The sequence below is a fragment of the Melospiza georgiana genome, chromosome 11, assembly GCF_028018845.1.
Source record: "Melospiza georgiana isolate bMelGeo1 chromosome 11, bMelGeo1.pri, whole genome shotgun sequence".
Classification (NCBI taxonomy): Eukaryota; Metazoa; Chordata; class Aves; order Passeriformes; family Passerellidae; genus Melospiza; species Melospiza georgiana.
Genome location: NC_080440.1, coordinates 5,372,797 through 5,394,090, shown reverse-complemented (window position 1 = coordinate 5,394,090; position 21,294 = coordinate 5,372,797). Strand labels below are relative to the sequence as shown.

Below are 21,294 nucleotides of genomic sequence, written 5' to 3'. Positions count from 1 at the left end.
AAGTAAGGCTACCTTATTCCTAATCAGCTCCTCTAATTGCTTGGGAAAGAAAGAATCTTTAAAATGTTTTGTATTTTTCTGCTGGAAAATAAATCCCTGCTTTATGCTTTAACTCTTATCTAGCCTCTGTTCCAGGTCAGCCTTCACCAGGCATCACCTACACACACCCCAGACTAAAACCAGGAAAATTTGGCCACTGGCAGATGGAAATGGAAGAACTTCAGCTTCAGACTGCTATCAGAGGTAGGAGCACCAAAAGAAATAAACTGTTCACTTTTCACACCACTCTAAAGAGAACACCTGACTTTAGAGACTGCTGATTGTGAAAGGTACAAAAACTGCAACATCTTTTGAGAAACAGGACTAAGTTTATCTTCCTGTGAGAGGGTAGCTTTTTATTAGAAGATGAAACTAAACCTGGAGCAAAAAGACCAAGAGCTACTCATTTGTGGTAGACATGGACTTGATTTGCCAACTACTTAAGCACATGATAAGCTTTAAATGGACTCATTTATTTCAGCTTTATCAACACACTCAGAATAATAGAGAATAAAATATTAAAACTTGAAACAGGTTTGAATTCTTGTTGAATTTGAGCATGAATATGAAGCTGTGAAATAATTCAATCCTACCTGAAGCAAAACAGATTCAAGAGAAATAGCTTTAGTCCTCTTTAATTAAGCTGTATTTCAAACAATTTTTGTCTTTTAGAAAATTTTTCCATCACCCTATGATACCCTTCAAAAAAAAAAGTATCTTTACTCTAAAAAATTCAGCAATATCAGGCCCTTCCATCATTAAAAGATAATTTTATGATGAGCAAACACTTGTTAATTTTGTCATGGTTTACCATTTTTTCCCCACATTGAGTCTTATCAGTAAGAAAAATATGAAGTCCTATCTACCTGTGCTCCATCCATCCAGAGTGTTTCTGCAATGATAAATAAAACCAGTTGTCATTTATTTCACTATCACAAGAGTGTGCCTAACCCAGCACAAATGGCTGAAAGCTCCTACCTGAGATACACATTTCATCATCTGGGCCAGTTTGTCAGGAACAGATGGAGGCAAGGTGATTAAATTTCTTCATTTTGATTGAAAGAACAAACACATTCCTAGACTGCCATAACACCCACTTAAAAATAATGAGAATTAAAATGTGATTTTCTCTACAGGACAGTTTAGTAAGGACACCTACAACTTTTCTTTTAATGTACTATTTCCTACCTGTATTATCAGATTATTTGTCTTTCATTCTCCTGTATGTGTGCTAGATGGAGGATCTAAAATAGATCCTTAATAAATTACTCATCTCACCAAGATGAATTACCAAATTGACTTTCCCAAAATATCTTCTCTTTTTATCTTCACTAATTGTGAAATGAGTCATATAAATTTCCAAAATTTCATCAATTTGGGAATCCCAGGGAAGGATTAAACACTTTTCTGATGTATTTTTGTGGGCAGTCCCAAATTCTATTGCACACCCTGGACATGCCATCAGGCCCTTGGCAGTGAGAGGTGCTGGGAGGGTGCTCAGGAAGGAGATTTAGTGCCAGGATCCATCACCTTCCAGCTGAGGCCCTGCTTTGGAGTGAGATGGTGACACCAGGCTGTGACATTAAAAGAAACAGGTCCCATAACCATTCCCATGTCCTTCCCAAACACTTCCCCTCCCAGCTCACCAGTGGAGACCTCAGAAATATCCACATTCTCCAACCCTGAGCACTGAAACCAAAGCCAATAACAAAATCCTCTCTCACTTGGATCACTAACCCAGCACAAGTCCAAACAATCAGGGAAATGCAGCAAGCCTTGCCCACAGAGCAGCTCTCTCAGGAGGGTGATGCCATTTCTGCTCCAAGGAAATGGAAATGCCTGCTCTTCTTTCCCTGCTTTATAAGAGACAATGTAGCCACGATATTTTCTGAAAAATCCCTTAATATTTTTTCTCCTGAGAAGCTGTGAGGCCTCAGGAACAAATGTAAACAATGGTTATCTGCTGCTGTGGAATGCAACAGGTGCATCTGTGATTGGTCCATGTTGATGTTTCTATTAATGGCCAATCACAGTCAGCTGGCTCGGACTCTGTCCAAGACACAAGCCTTTGTTATCATTCTTCTTCTTTTTCTATTCTTAGCCAGCCTTCTGATGAAATCCTTTCTTCTATTCTTTTAGTATAGTTTTAATATAATATATATGATAAAATAATAAATCAGCCTTCTGAAACATGGAGTCAGATCCTCCTCTCTTCCCTCATCCTGGGACCCCTGTGAACACTGTCACAATACAACACTCCAGAGAGGATAATTAGCACACAAACACTTCAAGTTCCATCCAAACCCACCAGCTCAGTTTGTGTCATGGTTCTTCCACAAATTTACCAGCATTTACCACCTATGAAAACATTCCTGCCACAAAGGAAGCAATTACAAAATCACTGCAAGTTTTCCTCTTGCTTAGGAATTTTATTTTCATATCCAGTTTTTAGGATTCATTATAGCCTACTATAAAATGCCAAAAGGCATTCAACTTGTCAGTGCCCATAAATAATGACAGATTCATGTTCAAGTATATTTACATATCAATTACTTAGGACTCAATACTACACATGCTCTTGAAAAATATTTTACTTTTGGTTATAAATCAAGACAATTCAATTATGCATTTTAAATGCATAATTGTCCTCTCATTTTCATAAATATTGTCAATATGCTATCAGTCTGTAAAAGTGCCTCAGTGAAATGAAAGAACGACTTTTCAATATTTTAAGTGTTTTAAAAGATGAATAGTCATTTCATATTAATTCTACAATACTGAAAAGGCACATTAGAAAAGAATCCTTGCTATAGTTCTATCAGTCTGTATTTTCTCACCAATGCAGAGCTAATAAAAAATGTGGGGAAATTCCTAAATTTCTCTTATAAACTCAAAACCTACAACATCTTTAAAAGAACCATAACCTGCTCCATTGTCTAAAGGCAAAATACTTGTACAAATTTCTGAGACAAAAACCACAATATGCTTTTGTGAACTTTACCCACCTTTTCAAGACACTTCCGTGCCCTAATACGTATTTTGTACCCCCACAAAATGTCATTTTATGAGAATAATCTTAAACTTCAAGAGTCAAGACATCATTGCTCTTACAGAATTACCAGTCACAGTTTTACACAGCTTTATGTTTTTGTTTCCTCTCTGAAACACAGAAAGGAAGCTCCAGACCATTCACTGGCTCCAAGGCAGGATCAACTCTCCCTGAAATTTCCTAGATAATTGCTTATTTAGCTAGCCTTTAAAACCTTGTGGTGCTGGATAATGTCTAAATTCCCCAAATAAACTGCTGTAGGACTCCAATACCTTTTTTGGCTGCAGTATTTTGAGAACAGCTACCCTGTACAGCCACATTTCTGCTCTTAACCCTTATTTCCTGCCTGAGGCAGTCACTGACCTGCACCATCAGGCAGATTGCTCAGGTTAACCGAAGGCTCCTTCACCTTTCTGTGTCTTTCAACCCTTGAATCATTTGTATATTTGAAATCAGAGAAAAGGCTGCTCTCTACCAACCTGTTTACTCCCCCTCAAGACCAGAAGGCCCCTCTATTGTGCTAATAGGAGATAATACTAAGATAATGTAGCAAGATCCAGCTTCCAAAAACTATGTGGAATTTTTCAACGATTGATTAGACAACATCCTACAGAAATGTAAAAATTTCTAGCAAAAAATACAACAGGCAAATTTATTATGATTTTCTTTTTAAAAATTTAATATTGCACTTCTACAAAACCAGTGCTGAGCACTAAACTGCCAGGAGGAGGGGGCTCAGTAATAAGCAGTGAGCATCAGTGATAACTTTTATGATTTTTCATAGCACTTAATTAACTTCTTTACCAAACTATTTAGTTTTTGATCAATCTTTGTAGATGGCAGATGAGGGGGTTAACACCTGGGGAACAGTGCAGAGCAGGGCAGCACACAGGCATTGTGCACTGGAGCAGCTCCTCAGCCGCAGAGTTTGGAGTTACCAAACCACAGTATGATGCTTCACCCTCTTCTTTACACAAGGTGTAAAGAATTTCCATGCTGTGCAAAGAAGAGCTGGCTAATGAAGTGTGTAAAGGGTTCATGGTATGTGAATGAGAAAGCAAAGAGATTCCTAATGAGGCTGTAAGAACAGGGTTCTGAAATGACACAAAATCTGACAATTTAAACAAATTCAGTGCTAACACTCTATTTTATGTCTGCAACTGAATCTTACTTACATTTCCCTTTTTTCTCCAAAATTATATGCCCATGACATAGGCTGCATGTGTGATAGGGAAGGTTATCTGTTCCTACTGATTTATGGGTTTGCATTATTGTAACACTGAGAAATCCACTGCTGACAATCAGTGAAATGCAGCAAACTGCCCACAGCCAGCCTATGCTCTAAGCATGAGGAAGTTCCCTATCACAGAAATGTGGCATTTGGAATTCTTGCATTTTTAAAGCTTTCCCCTTGAGCAGGTCATTGTTCAAAGCTGCAGAGTGAGAGCAAACAGTCCAGAACCACACAAATAGAGTTACTACACCCCAATCTGACTGAATGATTTCAGATGTTTTGAATGGTCTGAACTGAGCTAGCTCACTCAATTTTAAATTAATTACCCAAAATAAAGACCAAATTCATTATACATGGCAATTTTATTTTTATTTCTGAAATCTAAGAAAAGAATATCCCAAATTTTTCCTCTTAGTATAATGTTATCCCTTCTGTTGCCACATAACAGACTGCAAATGTTAAGAAAGCTAATGCTAAAAATCCCTGAAGCCAAAAGGATAAGCTGGTGATAAAAATGTCTTGTATAATAAGGATGTATAAACCGTATTATTTTCACACCAAACACAGCTGGGAAAGAAGTGAATTGCGAAGTTATGGTTTAATGATATCCTCTTTCAGAATTCTGGTCACTCTCTCAGATGCCTGGAAAACAAAACCTCAAAACCTCTGCCTGACACACAACAGTGAAACACATCAGTGCCAATTATGTGTGGGCACAGAGATACATCTGAACATGAACAGGCAAAGCAAGGTAACAGGAATGATTGTCTAGTCCATATAATTAAGACAATAATCTGAATTTGGACTAGATAATTGCTTAAGAAAAAAAATGAAGTCTTGTGTGGGTTTGATATTAATTATTCCCTGGATATGAGCTAACAGATGTCAATATGGAATAGTTTCTCCTGAGAAACGTTTGTCTTTCTGTCAATAGCACTTTGCCTAAATAACAAGTCAACAGTTGTTAACATCAATTGCTTTGGTGAGTCTTTAGTCATATCATCAATGACAGGCTTCAAAAAAGCAACTTTAGTGGGAAAAGGAGAAAAAGAACAACAAACCATTTTGGCCTTTAGTTGCCTGTGTTTCAGTGACACTTTCTAATAGGACTCCACTGCTAAGATCAGGGCTAGAGTGTGCTGATGGCAAAAAAAAAAAACTTGCTTACAGCTAAGTTGGCTTTTGTGTGAGTTTGTGAAGCCAGGTTCTGGTAGCAGGGTGGCTTCTGTGAGCAGCTGCCAGGAGCTTCCCATGTCTGATGGAGCCATCAGCTCTGCAATGGAGCCTGAGCCCATCAGGGACAGTAGCATCACCTCTGGGATAACAGAGTTAAGAAGGGCAAGGAAAACTGCAAAACAGCAGCTGGAGAGAGGACTTGAGAATAGGAGAGGAACAGCCCTGCAGTGAAGGAGGAAGGGCAGGAACTGCCCCAGGTGCCAGGGCCAAGATTCCTCTGCAGCCCATGGAGATCCAGGAAAGAGCAGATACTTCTTTCAGCTTTAGCCTTTCCAAAAAACCTTGCTGAATACTACAAAGAGTCATCATATGGTAACCATGTCTTCAGCATGAGCAAAAACAAGCACCTGTGGAGCTTGACAAGGATGTGAGAGTGCTCACAGATGAGGACTTTGTGGGGATGCCTGGAGCAGGAATTCACACATGCAAGGAAGAGCCAGGCACCACCCAGAACCTCAGAAACACCAAAGGCAACAACCACTTCCACTTCACTGTGGGACAAAGGGGGATAAATGAAGCTCCTGCAGTGTCTCCCAGCAGCCTGAACTGCCAGAATTGAGCCATCTTTCCCTTTCCTGCTAGTATCTAAAAACAGGGAAGACTACATTTTCTACCAGAGCAGATGCACAGCGCCAACTTATAGAAATAAGACAGGCAGGAAGAAGGAAAAGAATAAAGAAAGAAAAAAAGCAATTGGAATTTAGACAGTGAATAGAAAGGAATTCAGAACCATTGCAATGACCTGTCTAACCTAGGAAGTATTGGATATGGCAGACAGCAAACAAGACCAGCAGAGTGTAAAAAGGGTCACTGGCTCCAGGGACAGCATTTCCATCCAAAAGCCAGTGGATCACCTTTTGCAACAAAACCCCTTACACTATTTTCTTTTTCCCCAAGAATTATAGACACTGACAGCTGACAGATTAAACCAGCAGCAAACCAACCCAGATCTTCACTTTTCCCAAAAAACAATATCCTCTGTTTCACTAAATCAAATCATGGCTTACCTTGATTTGTTTATTTTCTTTGTCTGAGAGAGAGGAAGGGTTGTGTGGTTTTTTGGGTTTTGGGTTTGTTCGTTTTGGGTTTTTTTGTCATTTTAAAGACAACTAAAGAGGGAGAAAAAGATCTTTTTCAGAGTGCAGTTGAACCTTTCCTTCTGGAAGATTTCATCTTCTCCAATGTCCTTAACTCTGCCAGCACAACTAAAAACCAGCAATTCTTCATATTATAGCCCTGTGAACTTTTTTTTTGTTTATTTCTTTAGTCTCCAGACATTTGGATATTTACAAAAATTAACTGAATCTCAAGTTCCCAAGAACAAAGTTTTATCTTATCAAACAAAGTGGGAATAAAGTTATAGGCCACAGGGAAATGACTGACCAGATACAACCTGTGAATGCTGCATTAGCCACAGAGACTCTTGGGACTGAAACCCTACCAATAGTTAAGAAAAGAGAGGATTCATCCAATTTTCTGATTATATATTAGTGAGCTAATGGACACGGTGTATCAGGAGAAGAAATAACAGACATTTGCTGTATTTTCTGAACAGAATGAAATAAACCATGAAATGTTTTGCCTTCTGCATCTTCAGCCAGTCAATCCCAGGAATGGCACAGCCCCAGCATAAATGCCTAATTCAGGTCCTTTCCATGCTCCTTTTTGCTTTCTCTCAGTAGCAGAGCTCCCCTAGCCCTGGTGCATGCAGTTGGAAATAGTTAAGCAGTAACATATAATCAGAATGGGTAATAGAAGGATATAACACAAGTCAAATGTTGGGCACGCAGATGTTCTATAGCTGAGAGCTGCTAGAATGCCTTTTTGTTTTAAAATTGTTTAAACTCAGTCAGCTTCATCACCAAAATTAATACCTGCTGTTTGTGGTGCAGCAGACAGTACAAACTACTTAGCACAGTGATAATCACCAGCTAAGTTGTGTATCTGAGACCTTGCTGCACCTGCTTCTCTACCACTAACACAAGTTTCAGAACTAAATTACATCTCAGGCAAACCCAGATCATCACACCAAGCAAACACTGCAGAACAACTCAAACAACTCAAACAACAAACACTTGAGACATCAAGGTACCAGGTACTTATAAAATATGCAGGGAGAGTTGCAACTGCAAAGAGCTTACAGTATAAAGTTGACCTGTGCTTATCTTGTACTGTAAATTTCCTTCCTAATTTTGCCTTGAAATGTTGCTGCAAACAATACCCACCTCTATTTGAAAAGCCACAGTGTTTTGTCACTTTCTGCTGCACAGAGCATACAATTAGAGCAATATAATTGTCACAGGAAGGTGGCATTTAGAAGCCAATATCACATCACAATGAACATGAGGAAAATGACTGGAATCACAGGAAACAGGAGATAAAGGGGATGAGGCCAGAGCCACAAAAAGAAGCAATATGTTGAAATAGGGGCTTCAGCTGTGATGCTTAGGTGCAGGAGATGGGAAAGATGATCAAAGCCCTCCAACAGATTCCCATTAGTAAAAATATCAGCAGCAAGGAAGCTCTGGCTGCACACAAAAGCAGAACTGCACGTTGGCAGGATGGGCAGCTGGCACTGCTCCAGAGCCCACGCCTGATCAATATTCTCTCAGCAGATACTCCAGTTCTGCCTGCAGAGGGGACCAGTGACCTCAACACACATCTCTAGAAATAACTTCTACTCAGTACACACAGACTAATGTCTTCTCTTCTTGTTCAAAACAGAAAAGAGCAACTGCAGCTCCATCTGCAAAAGGAAGTGTCAGAACGTTCCAGCCTGGGAACGTTAATTAAATACAGATTATCCTGCAGTGCAGAGTCAGATATTTTAGAAACCTTGAGTTTAAAAGAGTACAAATCAGCCCTTGGAATTAGCTATTTGCTTAATTTTCCCATTTTTCTCCTCAGTCTATTGTGGTACAACACTATTAAGAATGCTATTTTAAACATCTAAATCTCACAAACTCCATTTCAGGAGTGAGGTGCTCTGAGTTCAGCACTGCAATGCCCAGCATTAGCACACCTGCACTCCTGTGCTGAACTGCCTTGAGAAAGTTCACACTCACAACTCACCAGCCAGCCTGAGTACAGATCAGGAGCTGAAAAGTCTCTCCAGTGGCTCCTATTGAATTAATTTTCCTCCCAGATCAGCCCTTTAGGAACTCACTCTCAGTGTTCTCATCATGATCTGGGTTTTTCTGTGAACTATTCATGGTCCTACTCAGCCCTGCTGCTGCACAGGGAAGCTCCCAGTCCAAACCCAACATTTTTACCTTGGGATCAGCAGTCAGCAGTTTGAATGCTTGATAGACTTGTGCTTCCTTCACACCTCCTCCCAGATCCAAGAAGTTGGCTGGCTTTCCACCATTCAGGGATATTATATCACATGTTGCCATTGCCAGTCCAGCTCCATTGACTGTAATTGCAAACATCAAAGTGCTTATAATTCACACAGATGAGATTTGTGAAAAGGCTTCAAATGTATCAGCACAACCCCAGAACATGGCTCAAAATGTTACACAGCCATTTCTAATTACTAGTAGCTATCCAAGGACATCCAATGCAACAAATAATTCAAAATCTGGTGCAAACACACCAACATTTAGGTTTTTTTAGGGCTTAGACGTTTATCTTCCTTTAAGCATGTATGAGCACTGGAATAATAATTGTGGCAATGCAGAACCTTCTGATTTTATTAAAAATAAAGAGACATAAAAACTTCTTGAAATGTGAAGGACAAATTGACTCTTTAAGCTCCCCTCCCATCACTCTGATAGTAGTGGATGTTTTGTATTACTGCATCACAGGTAACTAATTTTGGGGACAGACCTCAGATGTTCCTGAAACATCTTATTTCAGATTTGCACTGGTCTAGAAACATTTCCATGGATAGGAAGATCTAAACTGGGAAAAGTGATGAGAATTATGTGTCCCCTTTATGTTGTTCCTATTGGACAAATGCTCCTGTGTCAACCAGAATACAGACCGCTAAAAAAATAGCATAATGTTGGCAATTATTATTTGGGTTTTGGGACCTTTTGGTTGTTTTTTTTAATTGAGATTGAAGTCTCACTGCCACCTACTGAATCAGCTGCAACACATTATCAGAATCTCATAGATTTGCCAATATATCTCAGCCAATATAAATGCTGGGCATTTTCTCACCAAGTCAAAAAAAAAATTACCTAATTCAATTAGATTAATAACAAAATGCTGTATTGGCTAAAAGAATTTGTACAAAATGAAAATTATTTAGAGCACAGCTGATTCTTCTACTTATCTCTTCTAAACAGCAGAGTAATTTCTGTTCTACAGAAACTTCAGGAAAATAAAAAACTGGATTTCCAAGCAGATCCTTTAGCAGCTTTCCTTAAAGGGAAATGGAGTTTAATATTCAATTGTAACTGGGAATGTCACCTTTATAAAAACATACTTTTCAAGTGCCTTTTGAGTAACAAACTCTTATTTTTTTAAATTAATGATTAGGTTTTGATTACTTTTCTTATTTTGTTTTAATTACTGGAAGACCAATTACATCAGGTTACAAAGTCAGAAATTGAGTTTTTAAAGCTTAGCGTGCCTTCTCTCTGACACCACTGCTTGTGTGCTGTGGCCATCAGCACAGTTTGCACACAATTTTAGTTTCATTCCTGTAGGAACTTGTGGAAGGACAGACAAAACTGCAGAAACACTCAGTAAAACAAACTGAAATTCTGTAAAGGGTGACCTGAATGTCAGATGTAAACAAAGTCTATACACTGAACAAGCATAAATTTGTTTTCAAATATCTTTTGGATGTATTTGTTCTTACCAAAGCAAGCAATGTTTCCATCCAGTCCTATATATTTTAAGTCATATTTGGCAGCTTCATTCTCTATGGGCTCATTTTCAGACTTGTCATCCATGGCAAATATTTCTCTTTGCCTAAATTCTGCGTTGTCATCAAAGTTTATCTTGGCATCGAAGCAAACAACTGGAGGAGAGAATAAAACAACACCCAGGAATTTAGAGTTTACAGTCAGCCAGAGCTCCTGAAATATTGCAGCTCCTCCAGCAGAGAGGGGAGGCTGCTTTGGGAATTTGAGAATGATGCTGCCTCCAGCACAGGAGCAGCTGAAGGTCCAGCACTGAGTCCAGCAGGAAAGGACAGGTTCTACGTAAATCCTCTGCTAGAAAAGGCACAGCAAGATCTCCACAGCACACAGGAAGATTTTCTGTGTTTGCTGCAAACAAAGATCCTGTATGTTAGGAGGGCAGTTTTTGTGATTTAGACAGGTGGGCTGCAGCAATGACACAGGAGAGTTTACCTTCCATATTTTGAAAGAATAACAGATATAACAGGCAACACCAACCCAAAGCCATGCAGTCATTCAGAGTTGAGCAACACAAAATGCTTTCCTTAGCCATATTTTGACATTCCTGATGTTGTTAACTATACATGCATTATTTCATTAAAGAGCTTAAAAAACCTGAAGCAAAAATGTTAAAAATGACCAAAACATAACTTTTAAATAAAGAAAATTAGGAAAGTAAATACAAACCTTCTCATCGATATCAACATCCACTGTGGTTATAAAAACAAATTAAGAGGTTGCTAAATCTGACTACATGAAATAAAAGATACAAAGGACTGGCCAGCAGGCCCAGTATTCCCATAAACACAGCAGCAACAGAAATGCCTGCAGAGTGCTATTTGCCTATTTTCTGACTCATTATTTCTATGGGTTTGCATAGGCAAATGCCTCATTAGATTAAAATGTTCTAAGCAAATGTAAGACTCTATACTTATCATATTACTATGCAAGTAATTTCCCTTGTACTATGTTCAGATTATAATTACTGACTTAAGCATAATTGATTTCTCAAGACAAACCAATCAAATCTAAGTGCCTTTAAATGCTGTGTCCACAAAAATCTAATAGTTTTTCTATCTGCTGGTGTTTTTTATTCACATTGCCACTGGGACATGTCCATGGTACTATGCACGTGTTCTTGAGCATTGCACACATCTGGAGGTCAATGACAATTAAGAGGACAATTTTAGTCTGGTGGAAATGTAACTCTGTTCAATATAGAGTTTCTTAACTTAGGAAAAAATAGCTAAGGAAACAGCAAATAAAACATTTACACAAGTAGGAGAGTCTCAGCTGTATATCTTGATTTGCATTGGGTTTTGGTTTTTTGATGTTGATTTAAAAAAAAAATTATTATTTGACTTGTAACTGATAACAGATTAAATTAAAGCTATCAAATTTCACTTCGGTGACTGCAGTTTCAGAAAATTATTCATGAGTGTGCATAATAAATCTCTTGGAAGAATCCAGATCTTACCTGGTCAATCATCATGTGAGAATGTGCCAAAAAGTAGAAATATCTGCAGTTCCTAATATGCTTCTAATGCACTAGAGCTGCTCTAATTAATTTTTTAGCAATGAAGTAAGAAAATTTTTCTTCTTCAAGCTTTCAGGTGCTTAAATTTGCTAAGCCCACTCAAAGCTAGAGTACAACTGCAGTTTCAGAGTTGTTTACCTTACACACAAACATCCTCCATGTCACATTAATAGAAACTCTTTTCTACAGAACATTCATCTTTAACAAAGGCCATGCTGTACAAAGTAGAAGCAAAAACATGTATTAATATTTATCAAACCATTTTCACTATCTAAAGCACATTGTTATATGTATGATAGACTATACAAATGGGTTTTTCTTCCAAACAAATATCAAAGAATGCTCCAACACTTATATTCATGAAGTACTGTTGTTTTTGTTAGCAGTGTAGGATTTTTGTCATCTGCCAATTCAACAGTTTACACTGAGAGCAAACAAAACAAAAACAAATAACAAAGGGAAGTTTCAGGCTTCTGACCCATTAGTGTTACCAAGTAATTTGCTAGGATATTAAACAAGGAAATACATACAACCTGATGGAAATCCACACAAGTGATAAACACAAAACACAGCAAGAAGTAAATCAATCTGAACCATTACTTTGACAAGAATCATGGGCTTCATACAGAGACTTCTATTTTGCCATTAGGAAGAGCTGCATTAAGCTACTCAAATGTTCTTCCATTTGTTTTATCTTTATTCTTCTTTAAAGACATTTCAGATGGAGAAACTGCTAGAAAAAAAGGAATAAGCACAGGAAGATTCCTGTGCATTTCTCTGAGCAAGAAGCCTTTCACAGCTTGAAACCCACTCTGTTTCTGCTCCTCAGCTTCCTGGATGCAAACCACATGGGGGAAAACCTCAGAGAAAACAACACAAAAACTCCTACCACGCCTCAGATTAAGCCCTGCTCACTAAATATGCACAGCCATTCCAGGAGAGCTAACTTGGTAACTCATCCAAATCTGTATTTCCACAGAGCCACCTCCAGCAAGGATGCAAGGTGAGTGCCACCATGGCTCTTTCCAATCTTTAAGGACCACATTTTATTTCTTCTCATACTTTCTGTCCTCTCCCTCACTTGTCTCTTCTTGCACACCAATTTCTCCTCTTGGTACATACTAAATAAGCTTCAGCACCTCAGTGAAATGGAACAGTGAGGAGGTAACTGTGATCCCCCTGGATCAGCCCTACCCTATTTTATTATCCCACAGGCACCTTTAGTTCCTCTGCTCCTCACCTTTGTCCAAGCTACTTGAACAAAAATACCAAATGGAAGGAAAGGTTTCAGCTGGAATACCAACTGTTACAATGAGGTGAGAGCTAATTCAGCTCCTCAGTTTTACCCTACACCTCCTCAGCCCTGTAGTCATGGTGCAGGAAGATCAATGACCCTTCTTCTTCCCAAAGGATGTGGCCAAGTGTCTGTTTCAGCTGAAATTTGTCCTGTGCACTAGTAGACTGTAGAGTTATGCACTTTAAAGTTTTAATTATCCCTATGAATGCAGACATAAAAGAACAACTTTCTTTCCACACAATCTCAGTAATTCTATGTGGTGGTTTGACCAGGAAGAAGTGGGAATCAACATACACACAAAAAAACCCAAAAAACCCTCCACAAAACAAAACCAAGAAAACCCCAACTTTGAACTTGAGCAGAAGAGCAGAAAATGTTCCTGTCTCTCACCAAGCAGAACATGTAGAAGCCAATACTTCCAGTATTGGATGGAACAATAAAAGGTATTGAAATATAAAAACTGGCAAGGGAATATTTATGAATATTGTTTAAATTACATTACAAAATGAAATTAATGCAAAGCTGCTGCTACATCCTTCTATGCAATTTAATTTATAGTTTGCATAAATAAAGAATTATAATGCATTCATTTGTTTCCTTCAGTTTCTTACCTTGCCCTTCTGGAGTTTCACCAAAGGGATTGATTTCAACCTGAATGGCATCAATTTCCAAGAAAAGATTATACAGCTTCTTAATTTGATCTGCTGCCTAAATGTGATCAAATGATTTACAATTACCACACAGAAAAATAAAAGTTCATGTTTGCAAGGCAAAGGTAGACCATTATCGATTATTTTAAAGTATTACATTGCACAGTAATTCTAGATAATTACTGCTTTTATTTCTGTTTTCTTAACCATATTCATATAGTCACTTGTGCTGTTACAGTGCAGCATTATGATACTGTGTAAGATTTAGTAAATGTGCATTTAAAGACTATACAAACTGGAGATTTTGTACAAAATAGACAGTGCAATTACTATGAAAAGTTTAATTTGGGAAGTGACTGAAGGCACCAGCATAATGAAATGTTCTCTGGTACACCAAGATCTGAATTGCATTCACATTAATCAGTCTAAAGTCACAAACCACAAAGTAGTTTGTGCTCTCTGGTGACTTCACAAAAAAAAAAATCTATTTCTCCTATTTCTCCTTCCTATATCAGTCTGAAATTTTTTTCTTGAAGAACTCACACCTGAAGCCTTCTTGTTTACTCATTACATGACACTCTTGCTTGTTCCCTACTACTCCTCACCATCTATCCCCATGCCTGATTCCATGGCTGAAAATATCACCACTGACTACTAATTTCCAAGTCTTTTGTTCTTTTATTATTTTTCCACTAATAGAACTACTTAAAAACAGCAACATGAATGTGTATTAAAAAATCCCTCTGGTTCATTACACACTGTGAACCTATTAGCTGAAATAAGTTTGCAGATGAAGTGCACTAATAAAGAACCACTCAATTTTTTCCCTCTCATTACTCATCAACTAACTGAAGTACACAACCCAAAAAATACTTAGGACCTCTCCTGATAAGTGAAATGAATTAGAATAAAGAAAGCATAAGTCAGCTTTCCCCTATGAGGTCAGTCATGAAAAAGAAAACATCACAAGTGGAAAGACTCAACCCCAATCCCAGTTCTGGCCAGAGAGGTTGTGGAGTCCCCATTCCTGGAAATGTTCCAGGCTGGGCTGGATGGCGTTTGAGTGACCTGATCTAGGGGAAGGTGCCCCTGCCCAGGGCAGGGTGGTTGAAACTGGATGTTCTTTAAGGTCCCTTCCAACATACATTAATCTGTGATTCCGTGATAAGATTCTTTAGAGAGTCCCAGTTGGGAAGCAGCACAAATTCCTTTGGAAGCCTGCCCTCCTCAAGAGTTATCAAAGCATTCTCAGTGGGTTTGACCCTAAAAAACCCATCAGTTGTAAATGTGCAGCAGCTTCCTTGGCACAAACCCTCAGGCTGACAAAGCACCCCAAGAGCACGGGGGGAGCTCTCAGCAGTGACACTGGGGAGGCAGCACCACCAGGACCCCACACTGGCTCTGGGCCACCTGGAAAGCTGCTGCTGCCACAGTGCTCTCTGCAATGGCACCACAACACCAGAATCACTTCACTTTTATTAAAGGCTGCTCCATCTTTCAGCACCTCTCTGAATTCAGGCAGCTTAATGTCAATGCTTCCCTTTCTCAGGGTCTATAAGAACTGAGCCTCTTCAAGCAGAAAATCCCAGCCTAGAACTAGAGAATGTATAAGTAAATACCAGGATTTGTCTGGATAAAAAGGATGTCCCTGTGCTTCAGTAAATTCCTTTTAGTTGACTACACAAGGGAAGAAATGCATTCCAGCAGCATTATTTAAATGTGTTGTTTAAAAGTCCATACATATTTGCTGTTAATTATTAAGTACCAGAACTCTTCAAGGGTTGAAAGGTTCTACATAATAATTTCTCCTCATTATATATACAGCTAAATCTTCAAATGTGTGTTAATCAACTTAATCATTATGCATTTGTTAATTGCATGTTAGGATAGAAAAGAATTAAAACTGCTGAATTAAAAGTAAAGTAGTTCTACAAAAATGAGTTTCATACTGCAGAAAAAAACCAGGCCAGCTTAAATGAGCTCTTTTCTGTCCAAAATGATGTACATAGGCAAATATATATATTCAAAATATATATGTACAGAAAAGAGATACTGAAAACACAACATGCTGTCAACCTTTTGTTTTTGAGTTGAAAAATAAAAAAAAATTAAAAGGTTCCAATCACAAAGCCAGATACACTTTTATTTCTCCTTATTTTAAGGGCTAATTTTCAAAACCAGCTCTACCCATGCCATTTACAGAGCTCCAGTGGAATTCCAGTGAAAACAAAGGAATCCCACATGGGGAAACAGCATGTTGCCATCAACTGCTAAAAAGAGAAGGGACTCACACTTTAAAACCAGAAGGAGCTTATTCAAAATGCTAAAGCCTAATGACAATTACATAGAGCAATTTAGTATTTAGAATGTCAAAATGATACTGATTTAATGGACACTTGGCCTTTCCAAGTGGCCTTTCCTATTGGAAAACATTTAACATAGAGCTGGGCTAAAAAGCCCTCAGCCTAAAGCCAGAGGGGGGAGTCAAGTTACCTGCTGCTGCAAAGGTCCTTGGAATCCCAAATTTTTTGCCATCTGCAATGCCTGATGATCCTTTATGCCTTCAAAAATATCTATTTCCTCCTGCAACAGTAACATGCATGAATATAACTAAATATTCAATCAGAATGGAGGGTTATAGCTTCAAAAGGAAAACACTTAGTGTACATGTGCAAATTAGTAATTAAAGCCTGGCTGTTTGCCAAGGCTCCCCGAGACTGAGGCTACAGCAGCTGCCTATAGGGGATGTTATAATTACCACACTGACTATGAAACAGTCCTTCCAAAAAATATATAATTCTTCAGGGTGGCATGCTGACAAGAGAATGTGACACCAGTTTTCACTTTTAATTACTGTACAGATGGCATTGACGAATATTTAGTCTGTTAATTTTTATGACATACTCTGGAATATTTTCAAGGCAATGAGTGTCACTGGCCAGTAACACCGTGAAGTTTATATGATTTTTTTTAAGTGCACATTAAATATTTTTACAATTTTTTGAATAATTATACTTGATAGTATCAATTATTTTCTCAGCTGAATAGCTTGTCTACTCATTATCATGCCACAGTAACTTAAAAAATACTTCAGTGTAGTCACCATTAAGAAAGCAATTACAACAGTTGTATTTCAGATGCAAAAGTCTTGCAGGTACAAAAAAATAATTAACAACTCTGTCAATTAGAGAAAAACAGCCACAGAAACAATAAGTGTATTGGCACCAACCCACCTGTGAAAAAACAGTGTACCTTACTGAAAGTAAAATTCACTCATAAAACATTTCAGATATTAAGTTTAACATATCACATAACAGGCAGGTTTAAGATCTTTTTCTAATTGAAAAATTCTCGTAAAATCAGATGTTAAATATGCTTCATTTACTAGATGATGGGTATGATCCTGTATTTGATGAAACACTATTTTTATGGTTCTTCTTGTCTCCTTTTTACAGAGAAGAAGGAAAAATGGGAGCAGAAAGGGGGGAAAATATTCTTTTGGATAACTGACAGAGAAAAATGTTATTGCAGAACATTACTCTAATACCTTAAAGATAAGTTCTGGGCTAGTTACTGCAACTTCTTCTATGTCCACACCACCTTGTGGACTGCCAACCATGACAGGTCCATTGCAGGCTCGGTCCATCAGAATAGCAAAGTATGTTTCCCTGGAAATATCCAGTGCTTCTGCAACCATCACCTAAAATGCAGAGAGGGAAGAAAAGAAAACATTAGTGCTTCTGACTCATCCTTCTGCTTTGCCTTAAAATGCAGCAGTTTGATACTTGCTACCCTGAAGAGAAACATTGGTTTCACTGCTTTTACTGCACTACTACAACCCTGTGACCTTTTTCCCTTTTTCAGTCTGAAAGTGAAGTAGCCACCTCTGCAATTTAATTAGAATTACATTCTTCCTTAAGAGAACTACTAATTCCCATCTTTCAATGGAAGTGGTAGAAATCAGGAAAATCACTTCCCAAGTATTAATATAATTAAGAAGGATTAAATGGCAACATCTTTCCAGCAAGGTCTGTTTCTGAAGTGACAGTTTTGAACAATGACTGCAGACAATGATAATCACTGAATAAACCACAAGGAGAAATTCATTCTCTCAGTCAGCAGATCCAAGAGGCATTTTCGTACCTGCAGCCCTAAAACTCTGCCTACCTGGCACAAGGTGCTCCATCAAATGAGTATTTCTGGGTTTTCATAGCTCAAGGGCTATAAACAAGAAAGATGCACTATACTTTCACCCAAGTCGCATTTCTGACAGTCTGTTCCAGAGTACATAAGAAACAATGTAGGGACTTTCTGCCAGGTAGTAGGTATTAGAGGAGAAAAAATTGTAAGAAACAAGAAATCAAATAAAGCCATCAGTGCTCAGAATTGAAGGAAAGATGAAATTTCTTTACGGTGTTTTTGACTTGGAGGAACTTTGCTTTATAGTAATTTTGTTTCTTTCTACTTTTACCTCACTTTATTCACACAACACAAGGGGATGTAAAGGAATAGTTCAAATAAACAACTGTTCAAAAGGAAACTAAAGAAAGCAGGGTGAAAGAGAGAACCAAGAATGCAGAAAACTACTGTACTACTTAAAAGCATCTGCCTATTTTAGTCTACTACAGAGGGATGCTAAAAGACAACTTCAGAGACATAGCTTGGCTACCTGCCAAGCTTTGTCAAATTAACAAGCAAGGGTAGGGAAAGCATCCTTGATTTGCTACTATTTTTACCTGCATCCATGTTTTCCCCTTCTTACATATCCTGCATCAATGTATCTGAAAAATGTGAGTCAGTTGCTTTAGACATAAGTCAGATAAAACCAACTGGTCCTACTGGATCTTGTCAGAGCTGTTCAGTTTCCACGGAGTTCAGGGTCAGGGCCAGACTTGGGATGGGAATACACTCCACAAGTTTTGAGGAATACATTTGCAGGCACAGCAGGTGGAACTAACATTATTAAATCAGGTATTTTCAACTGAGACTTCCAGCCTGAGTGATTGTCCTCACTGTTGCTAATTAACAATGTCAACATCATTGGATACTTCTCTGTCTTAATTCACAAAACTACTGAGAGTCTACTTTGCAGTAGGAAACCTTAGCGCAAAAAACTGTTAGATTGTGAAATATCTCTAATTCCTCCCAACAAAATAACTTTCCTTCATGATCCTCCCTGTTTGATGCAGAGCAAAGCCAAGGAAATTGGTGTTCCAGGTCTTTAAATATCATTTAAGTCTACCTATCACTCACACAATAGAATTAATGCAAACACATTGATGAACAGTTAAGAACAGGGAAATTGAATCTACAGACTGTTGACTCTTCTAACATTTTGTCTGTTTTGCTTTTGATAAAGAATGTGACACACCATTATCTGTTTACCATATCATATTTATATTTAAAATGTCCTGGGGAAAAATCAGTTTCATTAAAACTTCCTGACAACTTCAAGCTTTGCTTCTCTGTAACAAATCTTTACCTAAAAGTTTAAGTCACACATCTAATGTCATGAGGGTAACTGTAACAGCTTTTCTCAACAGAATCAAATATGCAAAATGTTCATTCTGTTATTGCTTGGAGAGAAAAACACAGGTAGTGAATTCTCAGGTTGTCATGATAAGAGAAGACTGTCATCACAGATAGCCAGGCTCTCCAAATTCCAAATGCCATAAGAGGATTTTATGTAAACTCACAAAACAGGTTCCAAGTTATGAGGGAATTGAAGAGATTGCTATTAATTTGAGAAACATCAATCTGAACAGGCACAAACACACTTTAAATTCTGCAGCAGGTGCACAAGCTGAGAAAGAAAGCTGAAACCGTCATTTTCTGTTTCATAATTATTCTAATTGTAGAAAATTTCTACCTTTTATACCTTCCTTACAAATAGATGTAAAAGGTACATGACTTCCACTCCCTGACTTGACACTAGCTCATTTCTTGTCTCACAGAAAGCGACATAATAAATATTTTCCTTCTGAAAAATGCTTATTACCTATTTTTTTTAAACATAGGAGTATTTTAAACCACTCAAACGTCCAGAACACTGAAAAGTTTAAAAAGCCCAAACCCTCTTCTTCCTGAAATGCAATTTTCCTTAAGTACATGTAGAACACAATCTCTTCCATAGATGCAGAGAGAAAGTACGTGCCTTGAAATAGAAAAATGCCAGTGATTTGTTCTCACCTTCCCCACTGCCCTTAGCAAGCCCAAAGAGCCTGCCTGGCATTTTCAGTGCATTACATTCCCACTGCATTAAATGATATCTCAGACTTAGCTAAATTTATATGTTTAATAATATTATTGTAGTTTGCCCCTTGATTAAAATGTCAGTGTTTGATTTTGTAGTCCTGACACCACAAACCCGAGTGCCTCAGCTCCTCTAACTACCTTTAATATCCCAACGTGAGCTAGCTTTGTAAATGAGAAATTCTTTTAAAACAGACATAATTCTGCTGGGAAACAGTTTTTTGATGAAGTAGTGCATAATTTTAAACATGCTTTCTTCACTATCTAATAAGCATAACATTGGAAAAATTGAATTAATTTAAAGCAGGGTGTATGCTCTTAGCATTAATTACTAAGAATCAAGAACTTAATACCAAAAAATATAAAACATAGTAGTTAAAAGCCAACATACTTTTAAAAGCCAACTCTGTAATCAGGATGAAAGTCTATGAGCAAATCATCAGCTTCTCCCAGTGAAAAGCATCACACTGGTTTACCATGGATCAGCATTAAAATACCAATTTCCTAGGAACTCTATAGCAAAGCAAAAATACACAGTCTCTCAAGGCTGTGCAGTCCTGTACCACCAAAGTAAATATCTGAAGCTCAGTATTGAAAATTCCACCTCAAACTTCACCTCTGCCCCAGCTGCTTGGTCCTGCCCACTGTTCATTCACACAAACGTGGAGGGGAGAAAGGAACCACAGGTTAAATGTTCTATAGCTACATGGCACAAAAGTCATCCTAATACAAATCCTTTGAATAATCCACGTCAAAACTGTCCCCAATACCCATTTCCTTCTTCCATTTCTATCAATTCCAAAGAAAATCAGATGTTTCTGTTTCAGAACTGAATCTGTCAATGATGAATGGGCTTGCACTCTGACAAAAAAGTAGAATTTCTGTATAAATGTATTCAAGGCAGGCCAACTAGGGCAAAAGAATAAAAACAAAGAACTTATAAAGGAAAGCTGCTTTTACAGTACTAATTTTCCCAAGCAGAGTGCCTTAATATGCAAAAGGTACATCCTGTCTTATATCCTTAGTATTATCAGGATCCCTGACAGACATGCCTTAATGGTAATACTGAGTCTCCTATTTTAATATATAGTATTTCTTTTTAAGAACAGCTCTGAGGAGTGGATGGAAATCTGCTCTCCTTGCTCCC

At 38.0% G+C, this 21,294-nt stretch overlaps 1 protein-coding gene across 1 annotated transcript in view; it reads right to left on the bottom strand.

Annotated features, from left to right (window-relative positions):
* The window catches only part of SUCLG2 (succinate-CoA ligase GDP-forming subunit beta), a 101,988-nt gene that overhangs the window by 34,021 nt on the left and 46,673 nt on the right, over positions 1–21,294 (bottom strand). Inside the window, exons 5-9 of the mRNA XM_058032212.1 lie at positions 17,443–17,595; positions 16,389–16,478; positions 13,857–13,953; positions 10,369–10,530; positions 8,831–8,973 (exon numbers count right to left, since the gene is read on the bottom strand). Coding sequence (XP_057888195.1) covers positions 8,831–8,973; positions 10,369–10,530; positions 13,857–13,953; positions 16,389–16,478; positions 17,443–17,595 — 645 coding nt within the window. The remainder of the gene's footprint in view (positions 1–8,830; positions 8,974–10,368; positions 10,531–13,856; positions 13,954–16,388; positions 16,479–17,442; positions 17,596–21,294) is intronic.